This window comes from Astyanax mexicanus, chromosome 15 (assembly GCF_023375975.1).
Source record: "Astyanax mexicanus isolate ESR-SI-001 chromosome 15, AstMex3_surface, whole genome shotgun sequence".
In the NCBI taxonomy this organism is placed as follows: Eukaryota; Metazoa; Chordata; class Actinopteri; order Characiformes; family Acestrorhamphidae; genus Astyanax; species Astyanax mexicanus.
Genome location: NC_064422.1, coordinates 8,820,328 through 8,841,296, shown reverse-complemented (window position 1 = coordinate 8,841,296; position 20,969 = coordinate 8,820,328). Strand labels below are relative to the sequence as shown.

At 38.2% G+C, this 20,969-nt stretch overlaps 1 protein-coding gene across 2 annotated transcripts in view; it reads right to left on the bottom strand.

Moving 5' to 3' along the window:
* The window catches only part of si:dkey-191m6.4 (rho GTPase-activating protein 22), a 39,573-nt gene that overhangs the window by 8,833 nt on the left and 9,771 nt on the right, over positions 1–20,969 (bottom strand). Inside the window, exons 2-5 of one of the 2 annotated variants that reach the window (XM_007233570.4) lie at positions 20,502–20,701; positions 16,365–16,452; positions 3,726–3,854; positions 466–673 (exon numbers count right to left, since the gene is read on the bottom strand). In XM_007233570.4, the coding sequence (XP_007233632.3) occupies positions 466–673; positions 3,726–3,854; positions 16,365–16,452; positions 20,502–20,701 (625 nt within the window). Of the gene's footprint in view, positions 1–465; positions 674–3,725; positions 3,855–7,468; positions 8,182–16,364; positions 16,453–20,501; positions 20,702–20,969 lie in introns of those variants that run through there. The other variant, XM_015601373.3, reaches the window with a different exon arrangement.

Sequence of the window (20,969 nt, the reverse complement as noted above, 5' to 3'; positions counted from 1 at the left end):
TATATTATTATGTATTGGTATGTTAATTCTGTTGTATATTTAGATTTTCTCCACTCCAAATTTTTTTCTACTGAAAGCCCTTCTTTCGATTTTGGCCGGAGTTAATATAAACGCTAGAAAACCCAAACCCTCCCAGTCTGTGAGCAAAACAAGAGATTATCCAAAAGTCGTTTTATTGCAGTATATTGTTATTGTTGCAATTCATTGCTCTCATCACTATAAAGCCGGTGTTGTGCCGAATTCAGTACCCCCGCCAGCAAAAGCACCCCCTCGCGGAAGCGCAAACCCACATCTTAATAAAAGCGGAGATAACTGCTTTAGCAAGTACAGTAATTTAATTAGAAATGCGCTCCCGAGATGGGGGCTTTTAATGGAGGGAGTGCAGATTTTGGCGAGCTTTCAAAATAAAATTTTATTGTAAAACAATTTCTGCTATTTCTGCGGTTTCAGTGTGGTTGATTGTACCTGTCAAACTGCGGTTTGTCCCCACAGTCAAAAGCGTCCTGAAGCTCCTTCACTAGGTTGGCCTGCCCCGGCATCCTGAAGAGACCCTCCTCATCCAGCCCCTGCTCCCGGATAAAGTCCACACACTGCTCCACCAGGAGAGGAGCGAGACGGGGGCCGAACTTCTTCTCAAATTGAACTGTGTCCTCCAGCCTCTGGCCAAATATTCCTGCAGAGTAAAAGAGGAGCAGATGGAGGCCATGTTTATAGACAAGTGAATAAGTAAAAGAACAGCCCGGGTGTCTGAGTAAAAGTACAAATACGTATTCACAAATAATCAATATTAATAATCAAATTGAAATGATGTAGAAGACTGCAGTAACTCGCAACTATTTGAGTTAGGTGAACATTAGTGGCCACATATACATTTAAACAGAGATCTTGATTGAGATTGAGTTAAATAAACTTATAAAAAACTGAGTTTAGTTGAGTTGTCATTTAACGCTACTTTTCTATTGGCTTCTGGCCCAATCGATTTGCATACTTGGTGAGTCCCCAAGTTTCTGGCTCTCACCATCAGTGTGTAGTGATCCCCCCCAGGTTTCCTTAGGTAAAACTTGTAGATCATGATGTTATAGGCTGTAAGAGCAAGCGTCCATTTCTAAACTGCTATTTATTTTGTGTTTGCTGTATGTTATACTCTATCTCTATTACTCTACAGTATTGTATATCTCCATCGTGTTTTTTATGAGTATTTCAAATCTTTGTTTTACTTAAAAAAAAATCAAAAAGAAGACTGAATTACTGTACAGCTCTGGAAAAAAAAAAATAAGAGACCACTTCAGTTTCTGAATCAGTTTCTTTGATTTTGCTATTTATAGGTTTATGTTTGAGTAAAATTATCATTGTTGTTTTATTCTATAAACTACAGACAACATTTCTCCCAAATTCCAAATAAAATTATTATCAGTTAAAACATTTATTTGCAGAAAATGAGAAATGCCTCAAATAAAAAAAAGAATACAAAGAAAACAAGTTCATATTCATAAAGTTTTAAAAGTTCAGAAATCAATATTTGGTGGAATAACTCTGGTTTTTAATCACAGTTTTCTTACATCTTGGCATCATGTTCTCCTCCACCAGTCTTACACCTTGCTTTTGAATAACTTTATGCTGCTTTACTCCTGGTGCAAAAATGTAAGCAGTTCAGTTTTTGGTTTGATGGTTTGTGATCATCCGTCTTCCTCTTGATTATATTCCAGAGGTTTTCAGTGTGGTAAAATCAAAGAAACTCATCATTTTTAAGTTACTAGGCATACTAATGTAATTTAAAGTAAAGTTTTAAGTCTAATTGACTGAACTTTTCACAAAAACAGGTATAGATGGTATAGATGACTGGCTTCAGTTTGGAGTTATTATATTAATAGAGACTCACTTTAAATCATACTTGCTGGAGTAATCTCTTCATAAATTGTGAAGTTCTGATTTACAGGAACTTTTTTCATCACCATGATTCTCCTCCATGATTCATTCAGAAAACCACTGATATACACACCTATGTTGTTCCATCCGGAGTCTGGAGTGCGGTTGCAGTGTCCGTACACGGCACAGGAGTCGTAGTAATTGAGCGAGGAACACGAGCTACAGAAGAGCAACCGATTCTCGGGTACAAAAGCGCAATATTTCCCATTTTTCTCAACAGCCAGTCGTCGGAGTCCCATCCTGTGACATTCCATGAGGCTCGGGCACGACTACTTACTATCCTACACTGCAGTTCTGTGCCTGAAATGTGGTTAAACTGGTTTAAAGTTACTTTTTACAGCTTTAAAAACTGTAAAATGCTAAATTACTATGAAAGCTATGCCCCTAAGTCCTAGTTATGTGTTCCGTTGAGTGATTTCCAATTGAAAAATAAAAAAATTCCGCTTCTCTCAAACGTGAAAAAAGAAGACATGCTGAGATCTCTCCTCTTCTGCTTTAAATGTAAATGAGTCTCTTTCCTGATTGGGTATTTTCCTCAGTGCGTGTCGTCCCGCAGGTCTCAGAGTCTCTGCTGTGATGTTCATTGTGCTGAAGCCTGTGGATTTCCTCTCTTCAGAGAGAGCAGCTCTCCTCTGTGGCTCAGCTCTTCATGTGTTTAACAGGGCTAGCTGTACATTTCATGATCCTGCTATTAATAATGCAGACTTTGAAACCTAATCTCAGCAGGGGCGGCCGCCCTCACACCCTGCGCCCTGCGAGAGAGTGTGGGGGTATTTTTGGGGCGGGAAGAAGATGTGTGGTGTCGGAATTGGCAGCTTTAAAGCACATCGTAAAAAGCTCAGAGTTTCCATTCATTCCTTAAGCTGAGTAAAAAACAGTTTACCAGCTGTAATCCCTTGTGTTCAATCAGATCCTTTTCTAGTTCATTAAACTAGAAGAATTTGATTTGTTAGAGTTTTGATTCAGTATTAAAATCAGAAAGTCCCAGCTCTGGAAAAAATTAAGAAAACCACTTAAAATGTATGAGTTTCTTTGATTTGACCAAATTGAAAACCTCTTGAATATAAACTGCTTGAATTTTTGCTCCAGGAGTAAAGCAGCATAAAGTTATCCAAAAGCAGTGTGTAAGACTGGTGGAGGAGAACATGATGCAACGATGCATGAAAAAACTTTATAAATATGAAAGCTCTGCGGCTGTTTTGATATTTCAGTCATCTCTCATTTCTCTTTTCTGCGAATAAATGCTCTAAATGCTCTAAATGACAATATTTTTATCTGGAATTTGGGAGAAATGTTTGTAGTTTGTCTGTAGTTTATAGAACAAAACAACAATGTTCATTTTACTCAAACATAAACCTGTAAATAGCAAAATCAGAGAAACTGATTCAGAAACTGGCTAGGGCTCCAGAGCTGCATATAACATTTATAAAGTGGTTATAATAAGACCACTGTAACTGTACTGTACTGTACTGTACAGCCTACAACATAGACAGCAGATTTGACCCACTGGTGGGACACACCCAGTATGCAAATATATTAAGCCAACAGTCGATAGAAAAGAAGTGGCCGATGACAGCTCAACTAAAACCAGGTATAATAAGTTGATTAAACACTTAGATCTTTGTTTGAATGTATGTGTGGCTAGAAAGGTTTACCTAAGTGAACACCTAACACCTAACTTTGACAGTGTACTTTTAATGCTATTGCAGCTTATCTACCAGTAGATGTACAGTGGACTCGCTGGATTAACTCCAATCCAGAGATCTCTGCTTTTGTTTAGATGAGCAGAACTGATTTACCTCCTCCAAAAGGAGCCCAGATGACCCGTCTGATAGCCCTGACCCAGTCGTCCATGTCGTTCTGGGAGTTGGCCATGAGTAGAAAGGCTTCATGGCTGACGGCGGTGCGGTCCTTCTCCCCAGCGGCACCTGAGAAATAGAAAACATCATTTTCCAGAAGCAAAGAGAAGAGTTAAACTGGATACACTGGCTAAGCGTTGATATAATTAAAATAAACGTCGTGATTTAGCTCACTGTGAAATGGTTATTTTTGTGTGTCTCTCCACTCTTCCTCCAGAAAAAAAGTAAAATTTACTGATGATCAGTGATGGTTTGGAGACGTGGATTTCATTTTCCAGATGGACTTGGCACACTGCCCACACTGCCAAAGTATCAATTGGTCTTATATAATATTCCAATTTTCTGAGAAACTGATTATTAAGTTTTCATTGGCTTGAGATGCCCTACTATATAAAACAGGTAGTAGCTGTATCCATAGGGCATCCAAAGGTGCAGAAAATAAACAGCTATTTATTAAACAGTGCATGATCACACTGTAAAAAATACAGCCAATTGTTGCAGTGTGGTCTACCAGCCTGATCGGCATGACCAACCAACCAAGCAGGTCCAACAGAGAGTCCAAGATCATCCACCACCATTACCAAACTGACCAGGCTTGTCACCAAGTATAATCAAGCTGGTGTTCCATCAGGACCATGTTGGTTGACCGGCGTGACCACATTGGTGCTCCATTTATGACCACCATTTATGAGCTAAACTTACTGATCTAAAATGTTTAAGCAGCTTCTTTAATGACCTGTAGAACTCTCCAAACCCCCCAAAGTCTTCAGAAAATAAATATCTTTATTTACTGCTGAGAAAAAGGGTTTTGTATCTACATCTACACTTGTAGCTTTTTTACTCAAAGCTGCATAACTAATCAAAAATCTTTTCAAAAAGCTTTGGCTAAATTCCACTGTTCAAACGTTTGTCCACCATAAAACATCTAAATGTTGATCTGATAAATCCCAGCAGGGAAAATTAAATCTCACAGATGTCCTTAGATCATTATTTCTGAGTAGCACACTCTAAAGTTAAGCTGGTTCATTCTGTTAATGTCATTATTTTTAACAAAAAGACACAATTATACTGCTTCATAAAAACTCATTTCCTGATCAGTTGAAGTCTGCTGGGTTCTCTGAGATCATGTTTAAAGCTGATCCGTGATTAATATATTTATAAGCCTGTTGATAAAGAGCAGTGAAACTGATTTATGGCCAGCAGATGGCGATGCTGCCTTTGTTAAAGACCTGCACTTGTAAATGCACACAGTCTGTTATAACACTGTAATAAACAGCCGTAAAATTACAGCCATTTTTAAAACAGTGATATACGGTAATTCATATAAAACAGCTCTCTGTTGTAATATATACATTTTTTATTAAATTTAAAAGAATTATTCTTAAATAATCTTAGAAACAGCTCTTTACTGTTAATAATACTCAGTCAGGGGACAGTCTAAAACTCTAAAACATGATTTAATGTACTAAAACTTAATTTATTACTTTTTATAAGTACTCCTCTGTTTATTTAAGGTTGAACCTTAAAAAAGCTTAACATAATATATATTATTTTTATTTTGGAGTATAGTAAAGAGTATTAATGAAGAGTAATAAATGAGTGCAGTTGATTTTTAAGTACATTAAGCCATAGTACTTTTTTTTTACTTTAGGCATTTAGATTCTCCCTTAGTCAGTAAAGCAATGCTGGTGTTTAAACACTGATTTTAATTCCCAGCGTGAAATTAACACTTTACACAACCAATGCCTGATTAACTTCCTCAGTATTAAGTAATTAACTCCCCCGTTACATGCTGTCAAGTCCTGAAAGGGACCCAAATGACTCTTTTTAGGGTTATATCTCCAGTGCAGTGGAGGAATTCAGCTAAGAAGGAAGAATTTAGGCATAAATTGGCCTAAACCACTTGTGCCAATACTCCAGTTGTTTTGAATAATATGGGAATCAGCCCAAGTGACTTGTGCCAACACTCTGGTTGCCTAGTATAATATGGTAATCGGCCCAAGCCGCTTGTGCCAACACCACAGTTGTCAAATATAGTGCAACAATCAACCTGAGCCACTTGTGCCAACAACCACTTGGTTGCCAAATATAGAATGGGAATCGACCCAAGATGCTTGGCCCAAAACCCCAGTTGCTGTGTGCCAATAATATGACAATCAGTCCAAGCTACTTGTGCTGACACCCTGTTTTCTTAGTATAATATGCCAACACCCCGGTTGCCAACCGAATCCATACGTCAGCCATGCTATCTATTCTTATGCTATAGTATCTATCTATCTATCTATCTATCTATCTATCTATCTGTCTGTCTGTCTGTCTGTCTGTCTGTCTGTCTGTCTGTCTATCTATCTATCTATCTATCTATCTATCTATCTATCTATCTATCTATCTATCTATCTATCTATCTATCTATCTGTCTGTCTGTCTGTGGTAGCAGAATTAAGTATTGCAGCTTTGGTATAATGGAAATATATTAAGGTGCCCCTGGTCTCTGGTGGTCTCTATTCCTTCCATCTTTCTGTTGGACGACTGTAGTAGTTGGACAGTCGGACATCTGAAGGTTCAGAGGCTGGTGGCTCATTTCCCACCATGGTGAGGCATTTTAATGCCACCCCCGTGAGTGTCTCAGTCCCCACTGATGGCTTTAGGGAGGAATGTGAAAAATGCATCTACTCCACTGAGCACCTGCAGGACCTCCAGCCAGGCAGAGAATCTCCCAGGCAATCTCTCCAGTAAACAAGCTCACACATGGACTGTGTGTGTGTGTGTGTGTGTGTGTGTGTGTGTGTGTGTGTGTGTGTGTGTGTGTGTGTGTGTGGAGAGTCGATAATGTGCCATGTCATTACACTCAGGATTGGAGAAGATTAGCTCCAGTTGACCTTTGGAGATGTGTCATGTCTGAGAACGATGACTGACAGGTTCTTGATGCAGAAACATATCAGAACATGCTGCCAAATCACAGATTAATAAGAAGATCACAGCTTTATGCATTTGATGCTGTTTTTCTGAGCATTTATTTTGCTTGAAAAAAGACTAATGCTATAATTAAGCAATAATACACGAGAGGGAGTGCACAGCAGTGCCAATATTACACATTATAGCATGAACCTTGACTGTATTATTGCGATTATACCTCAGTTACGTTATCACTGTTTATTATATTATAAACACTCCATGTTAAAATAGTTCCATTGCTGCTCTGTTTGTAGCTGCTCTGCTTGGTTTGTAAGCACTGCATCGTTGCTAGGTTACCTGTATGTGGTGGAGTAATACATGGAGAGTTTGGTTAGAGTGCATTACCAGCTGATAACGTCACTCATAGAATGCCTCTTAACCAATTACATTACAGGGTCAGAACTAACTGTGGTATAATAAACACCAACCATGACTTTGCATCTTTATAAAATTGCTTATTTTTAAATAATGACTTGTTGAAAAAAAATGTGCAAAAGTCATGACTATCAATGTAACTGTCAATATATTTTAAGAAAATGTCATTACTTTTTTTTAAATAATCTAATCAATCATTTTGAGATGTAATTGAAACAATTGACGTAATTTGACATTTATTTTTAAAAGGCATTGTTTTGACACAATTCCAATCTATTAGACTTCATACTGTAAAGTAATTAATTTGACATATAAAGCAACAGTTTTGAAGTAATGAGCAGCACTGACTGTACCTTTTGTTGGTTTTCGCTTCCTTGGCTTGCAGCAGCCCTGCCCCATGTTACCATGTTATGTCTACAGCAGGGCCATGCCAGTCAGTCCAATGGGCAGCCCTTGGAACCAAACCCAGCACCAAAAAGACTCCAGTCATGAAACTCAATCAACCACACCATTGCTGCCAGTCACACCAGCCAAGGAACTCAATCAATGGCACCATTGCTGCCCAAAACTTGAAGAATGTCTTCATTTGTCTTCATCAATCCTTATTAATGCCCAATTCTTCTTCAGTAAGAGCACTGGAGATGTCTTAATTTGGTCCAAAACTCCAAAACCAAAACTCCATCCAGCTTCATTTACTCTGCCAACTCTGTGGACTGACTGAAGAGACTCTCGGACACTCATCTGGAGTTCTTTTCCAAACAACCTCCCCCTGCCTGCACTGAACAAACAAGTAATCAAACAAATAAACAGAGCAGTCAATCCAGGAGCACTCAGCTGGACTAGCAGTGTTTATCCACCCTGAGGAAGTTCCACCACCCTTTCTTTCTTTCCTTCTCTCTTTCTTGCACTTTCAAAAGCATTTCCTCTTCTTGGTGGAAGCCGCTGATATCATGCTACAGGCTGGAGTACAGTATGGGTTAAGCGTTAAGCAGATGCACAGCTTCAGGGTCATGGTCACGCTCTCTACGTTTTAAGCCTCTGTCCTTGAGGCTTGAGAAACACAGATGCATGAAATTCCAGGCAGCCAGCAGGCTTTTCACAGCGGTTTTGAATATTGAAAGGAATCGCCGCCCTCCCCATGGCTTTGGCACCACTTGTCACTTGCGCCTGGCTAATAAACAGGGCCATTGTTGTAGTTTTCGCAAAAAAAAAAAAAAATCACATAAGTACCAAGTAAACAGACCTCACACAATGTGGGCAGCAGACTGCCCTGTGCTGCACGTCCACCTGAAACTCGATCTTCCGAGATAATAACACGTAATAATGTGTTAACGCTTCTTTGGACAACATTTCAAAGAGCTGAAAGAGGAGTTTCGGTTCCTTCACACGACACCACATGTCTTATGAGCCGTTATGGCTTGTTTGAGTTTATCGCAGGTTCAGTGCAGGAGAAGAGGGACTCAGGTCATTACCTATGGAACAGTTTTTTAGCCACAATTGGGATTTGTCGAATTGGGGTTCTATAGGAATATGAGGCATTATAGTATGTTAATATAGCAGATTTAAAGACCCTACACATTTGTTGTAGAGTGTAATATGAGAATTGGAGAATCCAAATCACCTTTGCCAACACCCTGGTTGCAAAGTATTAGGTTGGAATTTGTCTGAGCCACTGCAAAAACCTTGGTTGCCAAATACAGAATGGAAATCGACCCAAGATGCTTGGCCCAATACCCAGGTTGCTGAGTATAATATGACAATCAGTCCAAACCATTTGTGCCAGCAGCCTGGTTGCTTAGTGCTGGTTGCCAACCTAAGCCATATGTTAGTATAGCAGAGTTGCATCTATTTATCTGTCTGTCTGTCCATCCATCCATCCATCCATATATCCATCCATCCATCCATCCATCCATCCCCTGCATAGAAGAGTTGTACAGTCTGATGGCATTGAAGGACAAATACGTTTTTAAGCCTGTTGGTACTACACTTATGAAGGATCAGTCAGTCAGTGTGAAAGCTAGCCACCTACCTATCGAGATATCTGCTACACTCCATTTTTCATGTGCATCATAATAAGCATAAAAAAGAAAATAACCATTTATGAGCTTCTTTTCTCAACCACGTTGCTGAGAAGAGGAATGAAATTTTGGTGGGAACCAAAAGTCCACACAGCAGAAACTGGGGACTGTAGGACTGTAGGGACTGTGTCAATGAATGGTCTGAAGAATTGTGACTACAAATCGTGTAATCCCTTGAATCGTGAAATGAATCCTCATTTTCTGGCATCACATAAGAAGAACTGAATTGTCAACAAATTTTGGGAATGTTCATTTCGTCTTGTTGGCAAGTAACCAACTGATGCATCCTCAAGGCAAAGCAAGAACACATCCAAATACTTTAACCGTTCTTGGTAAGTATGTTCTTGAGTACTGAAATGCAGTTTGGGCAGTGGAAGATGGCGTCAGTCGAGATCAAAAGGATGCAAAAACATGCAATAACCCATACTGAGAAGGCCTATATGGCCTAGGATTGGACATTTTTGGGCAACATCCAAAAATATAACTGTATAACTGTAAAACATATAAGTGTAAATTTGCCAATTGCATAAGGCAGGTGTATCCAATAAACTGGGAACTTGATGGACTTGCCAGGTCATTCTAAAGCTCACTCTCACCAAGATAAATGATTTTTTCTTTAAAAATGGTCCTTTTGCTTGTTGCCAATGTTTGGTATCTTAGTTTAATCATCCTTGAGTTTGTTCTACATGTATCAGAACTGCAGGATCCGTTGCAGATGATGGCTTTTCCTTTTGACTCCTCTTGGTTTGCCAGACCTTTCCATTTCTGTACAGCTGCCTTGTTTATAGCACAATACTAATCCATTTAAATGAAACGTAATTAAATTGACTTGGTTCCTGGATGCTTCTTAGAGTGGGAAAAAGAGATAATAGCACGGGGACTGCTAGGCTAACACATTCCCTCCCAGGCACATTATCACATAATTGATTTCTGTAAGCGTACATGGGTTTTCCATTAGGAATTCCCCTGTCAAGTTATTATTCCTGACATATTGATGTAATAAAACTTTAATGTGATCTGTCCATATCTGGATCACAAGGCCAAGGTATTTAGATGATATACACCAATTAGCCATAACACCAGCACCACTATCAGGTGAAGTGAAAAATATAGATTTTCTTCATCTATAGTGGCGTTTGTATGTACATTGTAAATTCTCCAATATAGGATCGTAAAATTACAGTAATTCTAGCATATTATTGTATAATACAAATAGTAATTTATTTTTATATTATATTATTTTATATTATATTATTTTTAAAGTAGGTTTAGTTGATTTACAGTAAAATACTGTCAAGAGAGAGCCTGTAGACCAGGGGTGTCCAATCTACGGCCCGCAGGCCATTTGCGGCCCGTATCCTTTTTGGGAGCGGACCATGAGGTATTTTAGAAATAGAATGAAAGTTGGCCCGCTGTTAAGCAGGTTTTTATAATGTGAGATTAAAAGTTTAAACGCTAGGTGTCAGAAACGAGCCAAAGAGTCTAAAAGCGGAGAGGGTGCGCATTTCTAGAGCAGAAAAATGGGGCAAAGAGTCAAAAAGCAGAGAGGATGCGCATTTCTAGCGCAGAAAAACGGGGTAAAAGAGTCTAAAAGCGGAGAGAGTGCGCATTTCTAGCGCAGAAAAACGGGCCAAAGAGTCTAAAAGTTGCCGTAATTAAGGAGTTTAATATTAAGAGACATCATGAAATTAAACATCAATTTGAAAAATCTTAGTTTACACAACACTGTCAAAGATAAAGATAATAAGTCAAGTAAAATGCACTGAAAAAAATGTGGAGTAGGATTTACTTAAAAAAACCTTGTACACGTTTTACACACAGAAATACTAAGTAAATTTAACATAGCATTTTTTTAAGTAAAATTTACTTGCATCTCCTTACAGTTTTTATTAGTAATACCAAAGTAAAATTTACTACTGAAAGCAAGTATTTTTTACTTAGTTATATTTTGATTAAAAATTACTAGTAAAAACCTTGTACACGTTTTACACACAGAAATACTAAGTAAATTTAACATAGCATTTTTTTAAGTAAAATTTACTTGCATCTCCTTACAGTTTTTATTAGTAATACCAAAGTAATATTTACCACTGAAAGCAAGTATTTTTTTACTTAGTTACATTTTGATTAAAATTTCTGGTAAAAAACTAGTACACATATTACACTAAAAACTCCAAGTATTTTGTTAATAATGGGCACTGCTTAAAACACCTCCCTGAAAAATGAAGACACACAATATCCACAAAATATAATTTTATTTTTAAACACAAAACACACAGAAAAATTATGGGCATTTTGTAAGAGTACTGCTTAACTGGTTAACTGCTTAACAAATGTCCACTTGACCTGTCTTAGTTTTATCTTCTATCCCAATTTAGCTTAGCTCTTGCTCTATACAATTAAGAGAAGTAATCCAGAAACAATTGATCACAGAATGATATAAAATGAACTCAAACATCTCACGAGACAATATTCAACCACATATGAGGAACACTGCTTTCTTCAGACCAGAGATTCAGAATCATTTTTTGGGTCAATTTATGTCAAAGAATCTGCTCGTGTGTGCGCTGGCCAAGGGCATAGTTACTGAGGCAAGTAGCTAATGCTAGTGAGGGCCATATACTACACAGTAAGCTCGGCTAGCCTCGTGGTAACTGAGCCAAGTAGCTAATTCTAGTGAGGGCCATAGACTACACAGTAAGCTCGGCTAGCCTCGTGGTAACTGAGGCAAGCAGTTAATGCTAGTGAGGGCCATATACTACACAGTAAGCTCGGCTAGCCTCGTGGTAACTGAGGCAAGCAGTTAATGCTAGTGAGGGCCATATACTACACAGTAAGCTCGGCTAGCCTCGTGGTAACTGAGGCAAGCAGTTAATGCTAGTGAGGGCCATATACTACACAGTAAGCTCGGCTAGCCTCGTGGTAACTGAGCCAAGTAGCTAATGCTAGTGAGGGCCATATACTAGCTCGGCTAGCCTCGTGGTAACTGAGCCAAGTAGCTAATTCTAGTGAGGGCCATAGACTACACAGTAAGCTCGGCTAGCCTCGTGGTAACTGAGGCAAGCAGTTAATGCTAGTGAGGGCCATAGACTACACAGTAAGCTCGGCTAGCCTCGTGGTAACTGAGGAGTTAGCAAATGCTAACGGGAGTCATATAATACACAGTAAACATGGCTAGCCTCATGGTAACTGAGAGGAGGTAGCTAATGCTAGCGGGAGAATAGACTAGGGCACTTTGTCATAAAGCTGGGGGGTTAGCTAAATGCTATCCGGAGAAATTAGCAAACAATAGCGGTGGCCAGGCGCCGAGTTAATTAGCCGCGGTAGCTAACGCTAACACGATACCGGGGCGGCTCATATTACACACAACACACTTATACCCATATCAACACTCTTATACCCATATCACATTATACACTTCAACATTTACTTATTTCCCACCTGGATAAAAGGATGAAGAAAGACGCGTTCAGCAATCATCTGACAGGCAGTACCTGTTATCCCAGAGCCACACTCTAGCGCCCCGCATTAAGTTGGGGCGTGTCTAACGTCTGACGTCACACGAGCGTTCTTTTGGCAACATTTTACTTGAATTTCTTTAGTTAATGTAATGATGACAACATTTCAGTAATTTTTACTACAGTTACTACAGTTAAATTTACTGAATGTATTTAACTAAATGGGAAGACACACAATTACGCAGAAACTCCAAGTATTACACTGAATTATACATTACATTTTTGAGTAATTCTCAGAATTGATGTTTTCATGTAGAAATTACTTTAATTGTCCTTGTTGTATTTACAAAGTCAAAAAATCATTTTTTACAGTGTGGTTTGTGGATGATAAAATCAGGAAAAATGTATTATTTAAAGTGGTATATTTCATTATTTGTTTTATTATAGAGTCTTTGGCCCGTGACTTCAAATATATTTCTCCTTCTGGCCCCCAACAAAAAAAGTTTGGACACCCCTGCTGTAGACAGTATAAACAGAGTTGTGGCATTGCAGTTCTCAGGCATACATAACTCTTATTACCTACAACACTATTGCCAGACAACCAGCCAGCACCAATGGGAAAGACTACACACTGATGGTGAGTGAGGGTTTGGAGGAAACACCAATTTTAATGTCTTAATGTATTTAATGTCTCTTAACTGTTCAATTTAGGTAATATTTACTTAGAATATGAAGTGATGCACACTGTTGCTTCAAAATTGAGCAAATATGTTACTTTTTACAGTATATAAAAGCTATTGCATGTGGTAGATTTGATGGGTTTTGCTGGTGTATCGTCTCACAACACAGCAGTACATTTTTGGCAAGCGTCTTCAATCATCTTCAATCTAACCATTCGTTTTCCTCTTAAAGGGGCAGTAAACCCCTTGAGTTTTGCTAACTCTTACCTCAGCTTAAATTTGAAAAAGCTAAAAAAAAAACAAAAATGGCAGGGGTATTTTGGGAGGGGCACTGGGTGATGTATGGGTTCAGAGACGGGGCAGGGAGTAGAGCTGATTGGCTGAGCTGCAGCAGTAGCAGTGTGCCTCTGATAGTGGTGAGATGGAGTTGATTGGACGTCAATAAAAGCGTTTTTTAAAGGTTAGAAAATGATTATAAGAATTTTAAGCAGGACTGGTTGGTTTCAGTACTTTAAAGGAACACATTTCAGCTATTAATGGGAAAAAATATATTATTTTAAATATATTTAAATGTACAGTTTTACAATGGAACTTCATAAAACTTGAAACTTAGAGCTTAGAGCATCTATGTTTCGATATATATATATTAATATTTGATTCCACATACTGCTAATGTATCACAGACAAAAGCAGTACAATATATTGCAATATTTTTTCTAGCATCCCTACTTAATATTAGGCATGTGCTTTTGCTGTTATGGCTGATTGGTGTATTGGTATATTGGTGTTACTCTAGTTGTAATGTACTTTATGGTGCTCCTGTTGACCTTTAGCACTCTATTTCACACCTAAGCTGATGAAATGAAGCCATGTAAGGCATCTTCTCAGTAGTGTAGTGTGAATTTAATACCCTGTAAACACAGAGAGGATTTGGAGGTGTGTGTGAGGTAGGTGATTAGCTGAGTAAAAGGTGTGTAGTTACAGAGCACCACTGCAATCTGATCTTTTGTTCGGCTCTGCTATAGAAGCCGTTGGTCACAGCCAGGAGTCTCCAAAGCCACACTCTTCAGCCTCTGAGAGCTGAGGACGGCTGTCGCACTGCTGTGCCATATTTGCTTGCCATAAATTAAACCCACAGAGACGTGCAGCAGTGAGCTCGTATGGTAAACAGGAATCAATGTGGGAACCAGGAGATTCCATTCTGTTCAATACAGCTCTTTCTCCAGAGTTCCTCCAGAAATCAAGAGTATTATCAAGGTATTTGTGCCCCTTTGTTGTAGAAACAGCCTCTAATCTTCTGGGAAGGCTTTGCACCAGATATTTGAACATTTCTGTGAGGAGCTTTTGATTGCATTCGGCCCCATGAGACTAAAAGCATCAGCGAGGTCAGAGTCTGATGTGGGATGATTAGATCTGCTGCTTCTACCCATCCCAAAGGTACTGGATGGAGATTGACAGCTCCACAGACCAATGCCAGGGGGCTTTATACCCCCCAGTACAGCCCACGCTCAGCATTAGGCATGTTGACCTTAGGGGTCATGGTTTCAGGGCTGCTCCAGACTGCTCAGTTCTATTGGTCAGTGCCTTTTTATGGAGATTATAAAAGCAGTATGTTGGCTTTTCCAAAGTTTGACTTCCTATTACTCCAAATTTCTACAGTAATATCACTTAATACATATATTATTAATAGTATATAAAAGCTCCTTCAAGGATTTAATGGTGTCATTTGATAACAGTTTGATTTTCAGGTTTTTATAGGACTCCAAAATCTGGTTTAGGCAAATCCGACTAGACATTTTTCATAAGTTTGACCTCCCATTACTCCAAAATGCTACAGTAATATTACGTGATACTTATATCATTGACAGTATAGAAAGGCACCTTCAAGGAATTAATGGTGTCATTTGATAACAGTTTGATTTGCTGCTTTTATAGGACTCCAAATTCTGGTTTACACAAAACCGAACAGACATTTTTCCAAAGTTTGACTTTCCATTACTTCAAAATGCTACAGTAATATCACTTAATACTTATGCAATTTAATAGTATATAAAGGCTCCTTCAAGGATGTAATGGTGTCATTTGATAACAGTTTGATTTGCTGGTTTTATAGGACTCCAAAATCTGGTTAATGCAAAACCGAATGGATACTTTTTTCCAGGTTCGACTTTCCATTACTCCAAAATGCTATAGTAATATCACTTCAAACATACATCCTGAATACATGAGAAAGAGATATTTATGAATTTAGTGGTGTGTTATGATAATCCTTTGATTTTCATGTTTTTTAGAACTCCAATTACTGGTTTGTATACATCCATTTTTTTCCATTTTCCATGAATACTATTACAAGTGTACAATACTTCAGTGGTGCCATTTGAAAATCCTTTTTTTTTATTTAATAGGCGTATAGATTCTGGTCTATATACAACCAAATAGGCTTTGCAATAATATATAGAATATACAGTAATAGAATTTGAAGGTAAACATTATGCAGAGGATACTGACTTACACCTTCACGCTGTAAAGATGCACCAGCAGCTTATTTAAAGGAACAGCAATGTTATTTTATTCTTTATTCTGTTTATTGTTGAGTAAAAAATTGCAGCACCTATAGTAATAGACTCTGACGATTGACTGTAGTCTAGGTTTATTTCAGTCAGTGGCGCACCTGTGTTTTCTGCCACCAAAATATATAGAAACACTACAGAAATTTACCTGAACACACCTCACTTCCAGACCAGCACACCAGACCATCAGTGTAGATTTATTCCTAAACTCTGATGCTATTTTGACGGTGCAGACGCAAGGCGTGAAAATAGACTGTTATGGGGGAGTAAGATGGCAAAGAGCACCATCAGTGTGTAGTCCTTCTCCTCAGGCTACTGTAGATCAACTTGAAGATCCCAAATTTTGACTTCTTAGCCTCCAATCATTATTTTCAGAGGTGCTAAGTCTGTGTAAGCTATATTTGCAGAACAGTATTGCTAAAAAAAACATGTAAAGGTCATAAAAGTGATCAGTCTTGCTTACCTGGAACAATCTCAAACAGGTGTCGGCCTGCTTCCTCAGGATTGACCGTCAGCTCATTCACTTGGCTTCCCTTCAGAGGGATGCAGCCCTGAAGAATGGAGGAGAATGGAGGAGTGAAGACATCATTAATAAAACAAATCGCTGATCTTTCGCTTCAGCTTGTTGTTGTAATTGGATTTTTGTGATCGTTTTTCATGGAAACTGGGCATTATCTGTGTGAGGCTCGGTCATCTGTCAGTTTCTTGGATTCGTTTTGACCTGCAGTATCTCCTGCTGGAAGCTGAACCACGAAAGTGGAAGAAATGGGCAGATTATTCACCATGACAACAAACTGGTGGAAGATTTGGTAGCAGCTCGTCATTCAGGCTTCCGTCAAGCTATTTATTACAGAGTTAGGAGCAGCAGTCGTTTAGATTAACAGCAGCCCACTGAGCACAGTGCACTGCCCTCTTTATACATATTACAATTGAGCTCATTGGTGATTGTTGGACCAGCCTGATAAATGTCTTCCATGCTCTTTCAGGAATGTGGCTAAGAGGAACCCTCAGGACAGGAATATTATTTACTTGTTATTTACTTAAAACAAGTTTTGCATCAGACATGGCATAGCAAGCATTTGGTTTCTCAAAGAACCGTATTTTTTGGACTATAAGGCGCACCAGATTATTAGGCACACTATCAATGAACGTCTATTTTCTGGTTTATTTTCGTACATAAGGCGCATTATATATTGATTATAAGGAGCATTAAGCGACACTAGTAAGGAAGTGAGCAAGGGTGTTGCCATGTTTCCCTTTTAATGGGAAAGCTAGGGAACGTGCCTAAGTAAACTAAACTGTCTTTCAATGTCAAACATGCACTGGATGTTAATCTACACAGATTTATCTTCTAAAAAAACTGTTTACTTGGGTGAATAAAGTGCTTCTGTTTATTTACAGTAAGCTTAGATTTCTAATATTTTCACTAAAGTTGAGTTTTCAGTGAAGTTTCTCCACCAAGCACTAAGGCTGGGTGCAGCAGCATTAGCATTAGTCGCTAACCGCAGCACTATTAGGACATAAATGCTCCCCCTATAGCGCTAGACTGAGGAACCCTGAGTGTTTCGGTTTCCAGGGCACTATCAGCTAGCAGTTTTCCCACGTAGCCCCACCTGTGCAGATTACAGTCTAATATACTCACCTCTAAATGGCAAAAGAGATAGTGCTGTGGTTAGCGGCTAATGCTAATGCTGCTGCACCCAGCCTTAGTGCTAGAGAAGCTTCACTGAAAACTCAGCCTTATAATGCTGTAGCTTATAATGCTATCTATCTATCTATCTATCTATCTATCTATCTATCTATCTATCTATCTATCTATCTATCTATCTATCTATCTATCTATCTATCTATCTATCTATCTATCTATCTATCTATCTATCTATCTATCTATCTGCCTGCCTGCCTGCCTGCCTGCCTGCCTATCTATCTATCTATCTATCTATCTATCTATCTATCTATCTATCTATCTATCTATCTATCTATCTATCTATCTATCTATCTATCTATCTATCTATCTATCTATCTATCTATCTATCTATCTATCTATCTATGTGGTAGGTGCACCAGATTATATGGCGTCAAGTCGATTTAAGTGCACCTTATAGTGTGAAAAATGTGGTAAGCTCTTGAAATGGCAGCCTATTGAAAAGGGATGCTACTTAATAAGTTATCAACAGCACGAACATTTGAGCTGTATGGGATGGATTGTAGCAGGGCACCATTAGGAGCCTCTACAACTCCTTACTGAAATGTCTATCATGTTGCATTATACTTGTGTTACACACCACTATACACTAAATGCCCATATCAGTCCAGAATTTTAAATATAATTTAAATTTGGAACCTTGGAAACCTTTATCTTCCTTCTAAATAGCACTGCAATCTGACACTTCCTTCTTTGTGTATCTATTTCTTTGATGATGTGTGTATTTAATCTCTGAGACTGAGACTGTTGATTCAACAGTTTACCTTGTATTGGAAGAGACGTTACAGATGTCTGTATCTGTTGATTAAATGGTGTGAAAGACTACAGCAGCAGTAAAATTGTACTCTGTGTAGAACAGAATATATTTATTGCAGATGTGCAGATGTGCTTGACACTTTTTTTAATCCCATTATTATAGTGAATTTACTTTCCACAGTGTTATATTTATTAAATCTGTGTTTGAACAAGTTACTCCCAGTTACAGTTCATTGCTGAAAATGTATCCTATACTCCTTTAATATAAGTAATCCGATTCGATTTTGCACTGATGATCAATTGTTGATTTTGAATCCATTGCTCTCTTAGCCCTTAACCTCTCCAAATCATTATCGAGTGGATAAAACGCCTGCGCTTCTTTCTGATCTGGTGTTTTCACCATCCTTTCATCGCAGCATGAGATTCGCCTACACAGCTCCGGGCTTTGGATCTCCATTGATTAGAGGCAGGATAAGCAGGCAGGACTGACATTTTCACGGACGTCCCAGCGAGCGAGACGCGGTGACGGATCAATCGGGACCGGAGGAAGTATCGACAGGCCTGATGAGCGGAGCTGTCAATCACACCTAATATAACTGTATTATAACGATTGGACGGCAGAAGGACTGTCAGCGTCCTGTTGAAACGATTGTCGGCCAAACTGCCAAACGATCTCATCTGATCCATAATGGCACAGTCTTCTAATGCTGCAGTCCTCCAACACTTACTTTTATAGTGTGGCTTCAGAGAACAGATTCAATCAGAGCCTGATAACACCAAGAACTGGGGAGGCATACTGGAGCATCAAAATTTTTCTATCATCATTAATGTCATCATAATATCATCATAAATCTTTTAACATCATTAAAAAATTACTTTATTTCAGTAATTCAGTTCAACATCAAACTCATATAATATATAGATGTGTTACACACAGAGTGATCTGTTTTAAGTGTCTATCCCTTTTTTTTTTATTGTTGATGATTATTGGAGAGACATGTCATCTGCTGGTGTTGACCCACTGTGTTTTATTATCAAGTCCAAAATCAACCATGCTTCCCTCTGCTACTGACAACTTTTATGGAGATGTGGATTTCATTTTCCAGCAGGACTTGGCACACTGCCCACACTGCCAAATGATCAATTGGTTTTATATAATATTACATTTTCTTGAGACACTTTCAATGATATTCAAATTGGGTTTTCATTGGCTGTAAGCCATAATCATCAACAATAAAATAAATAAACACTCTGTGTGTAATGCATCTATATCATATATAAGTTTGACATTTTAAACTGAATTATTGCAATACAGTAGCTTTTCAATTAGGGGCGATATGGCCCTAAAAAAATTTTTTTACTATAATTTTTATAGTATTTTTGGGATAACGGAACTCCTGGCCATATGACAAAACACTGAATTAAAAAAAGTATATTTTAAATAACACACTACTGCAACTACTGCAAAATGAAAATGTAATTTTATTATTGCATAGAATATGATATGGCACACCCCTAGGTGAGATATTAAAAAATAAGAGTTTTATCAGATTTTTAACAGGAGTCAATGATCCAGAATGTCATGATACTAATAATAATACACTCCTAATATCTCCATATATCCAGGATTAAAGTCAAATAAATGATACTGTACAGATATATTCTGTCTCTAGTAGATATATAATGGGGAAATGAGAACAGTGTGAATTTTTCTTTTGCTAAACAGTAAAAAAGTAGTACCCTGATGAGATAGTTATGGGTGGGTGATATGGCAAAATATTTCAGGGTATAATATCGTTCATGATATTCAAAAATGTTGGCGATATTATTATTGCATACGATATGATATGGCACAGCCCTATTTTCAATGATATTCAATTTTTTTTAAAATGCACTAGTACATACCATTTTTTTTACCATTTTAAATACCATTTTAAGTATGTATGTTTTTTTTGTAATTTAAGATACAATACTTACTTAGTATTAAACAATCAGGAGCATTATTTAATATTGCAGTTGCTAGTGTAACGTAGTGCAATGCAATAGTTTATTTCAAATTTGATATCAGAGCCTCATCTCAGCCATTAATCTCCACTTAATGGCTCCACAGTTCACATTGGTACACAGAAGCTTTCTCACCTGAGGCTTGGTTTCCTCCTCGTCCTTGTAGAAGTACAGGTAATCAGAACGTAGCACAAACCAGCGCAGCTGCCAGTTCTTCATGATGCTCCTCTGCTTCTTCAGCCAACCAGCTTTCAGCACGCCCTCCTGGAGGCCTGGGGAGGTGGATGGACCAGAGCCGCGGGACACCTCGCCCATCACCATACTCTTTGACCTGGCTGTAGATAAGGACAGCAGATGGATCATGAATAACAAACATTGAAACATGTACAGAAAGCTTACTAATGTTTATTTGAGGTTGTCGGCCACTTCAAAGCATTTGGGGGCCCAATCAAAATGATGTTTCCATAATTTGAAAAAAAAAATAAAACTAATGTCCTAATGTCCTGTTTTGATGAAGCGGAATTCTAATTCAGATAGTTTTTTTTTTATCATCAAACATGAAGCTATTAATATGCTTTAAGGACCCTTCAAGATCCTTTAAAA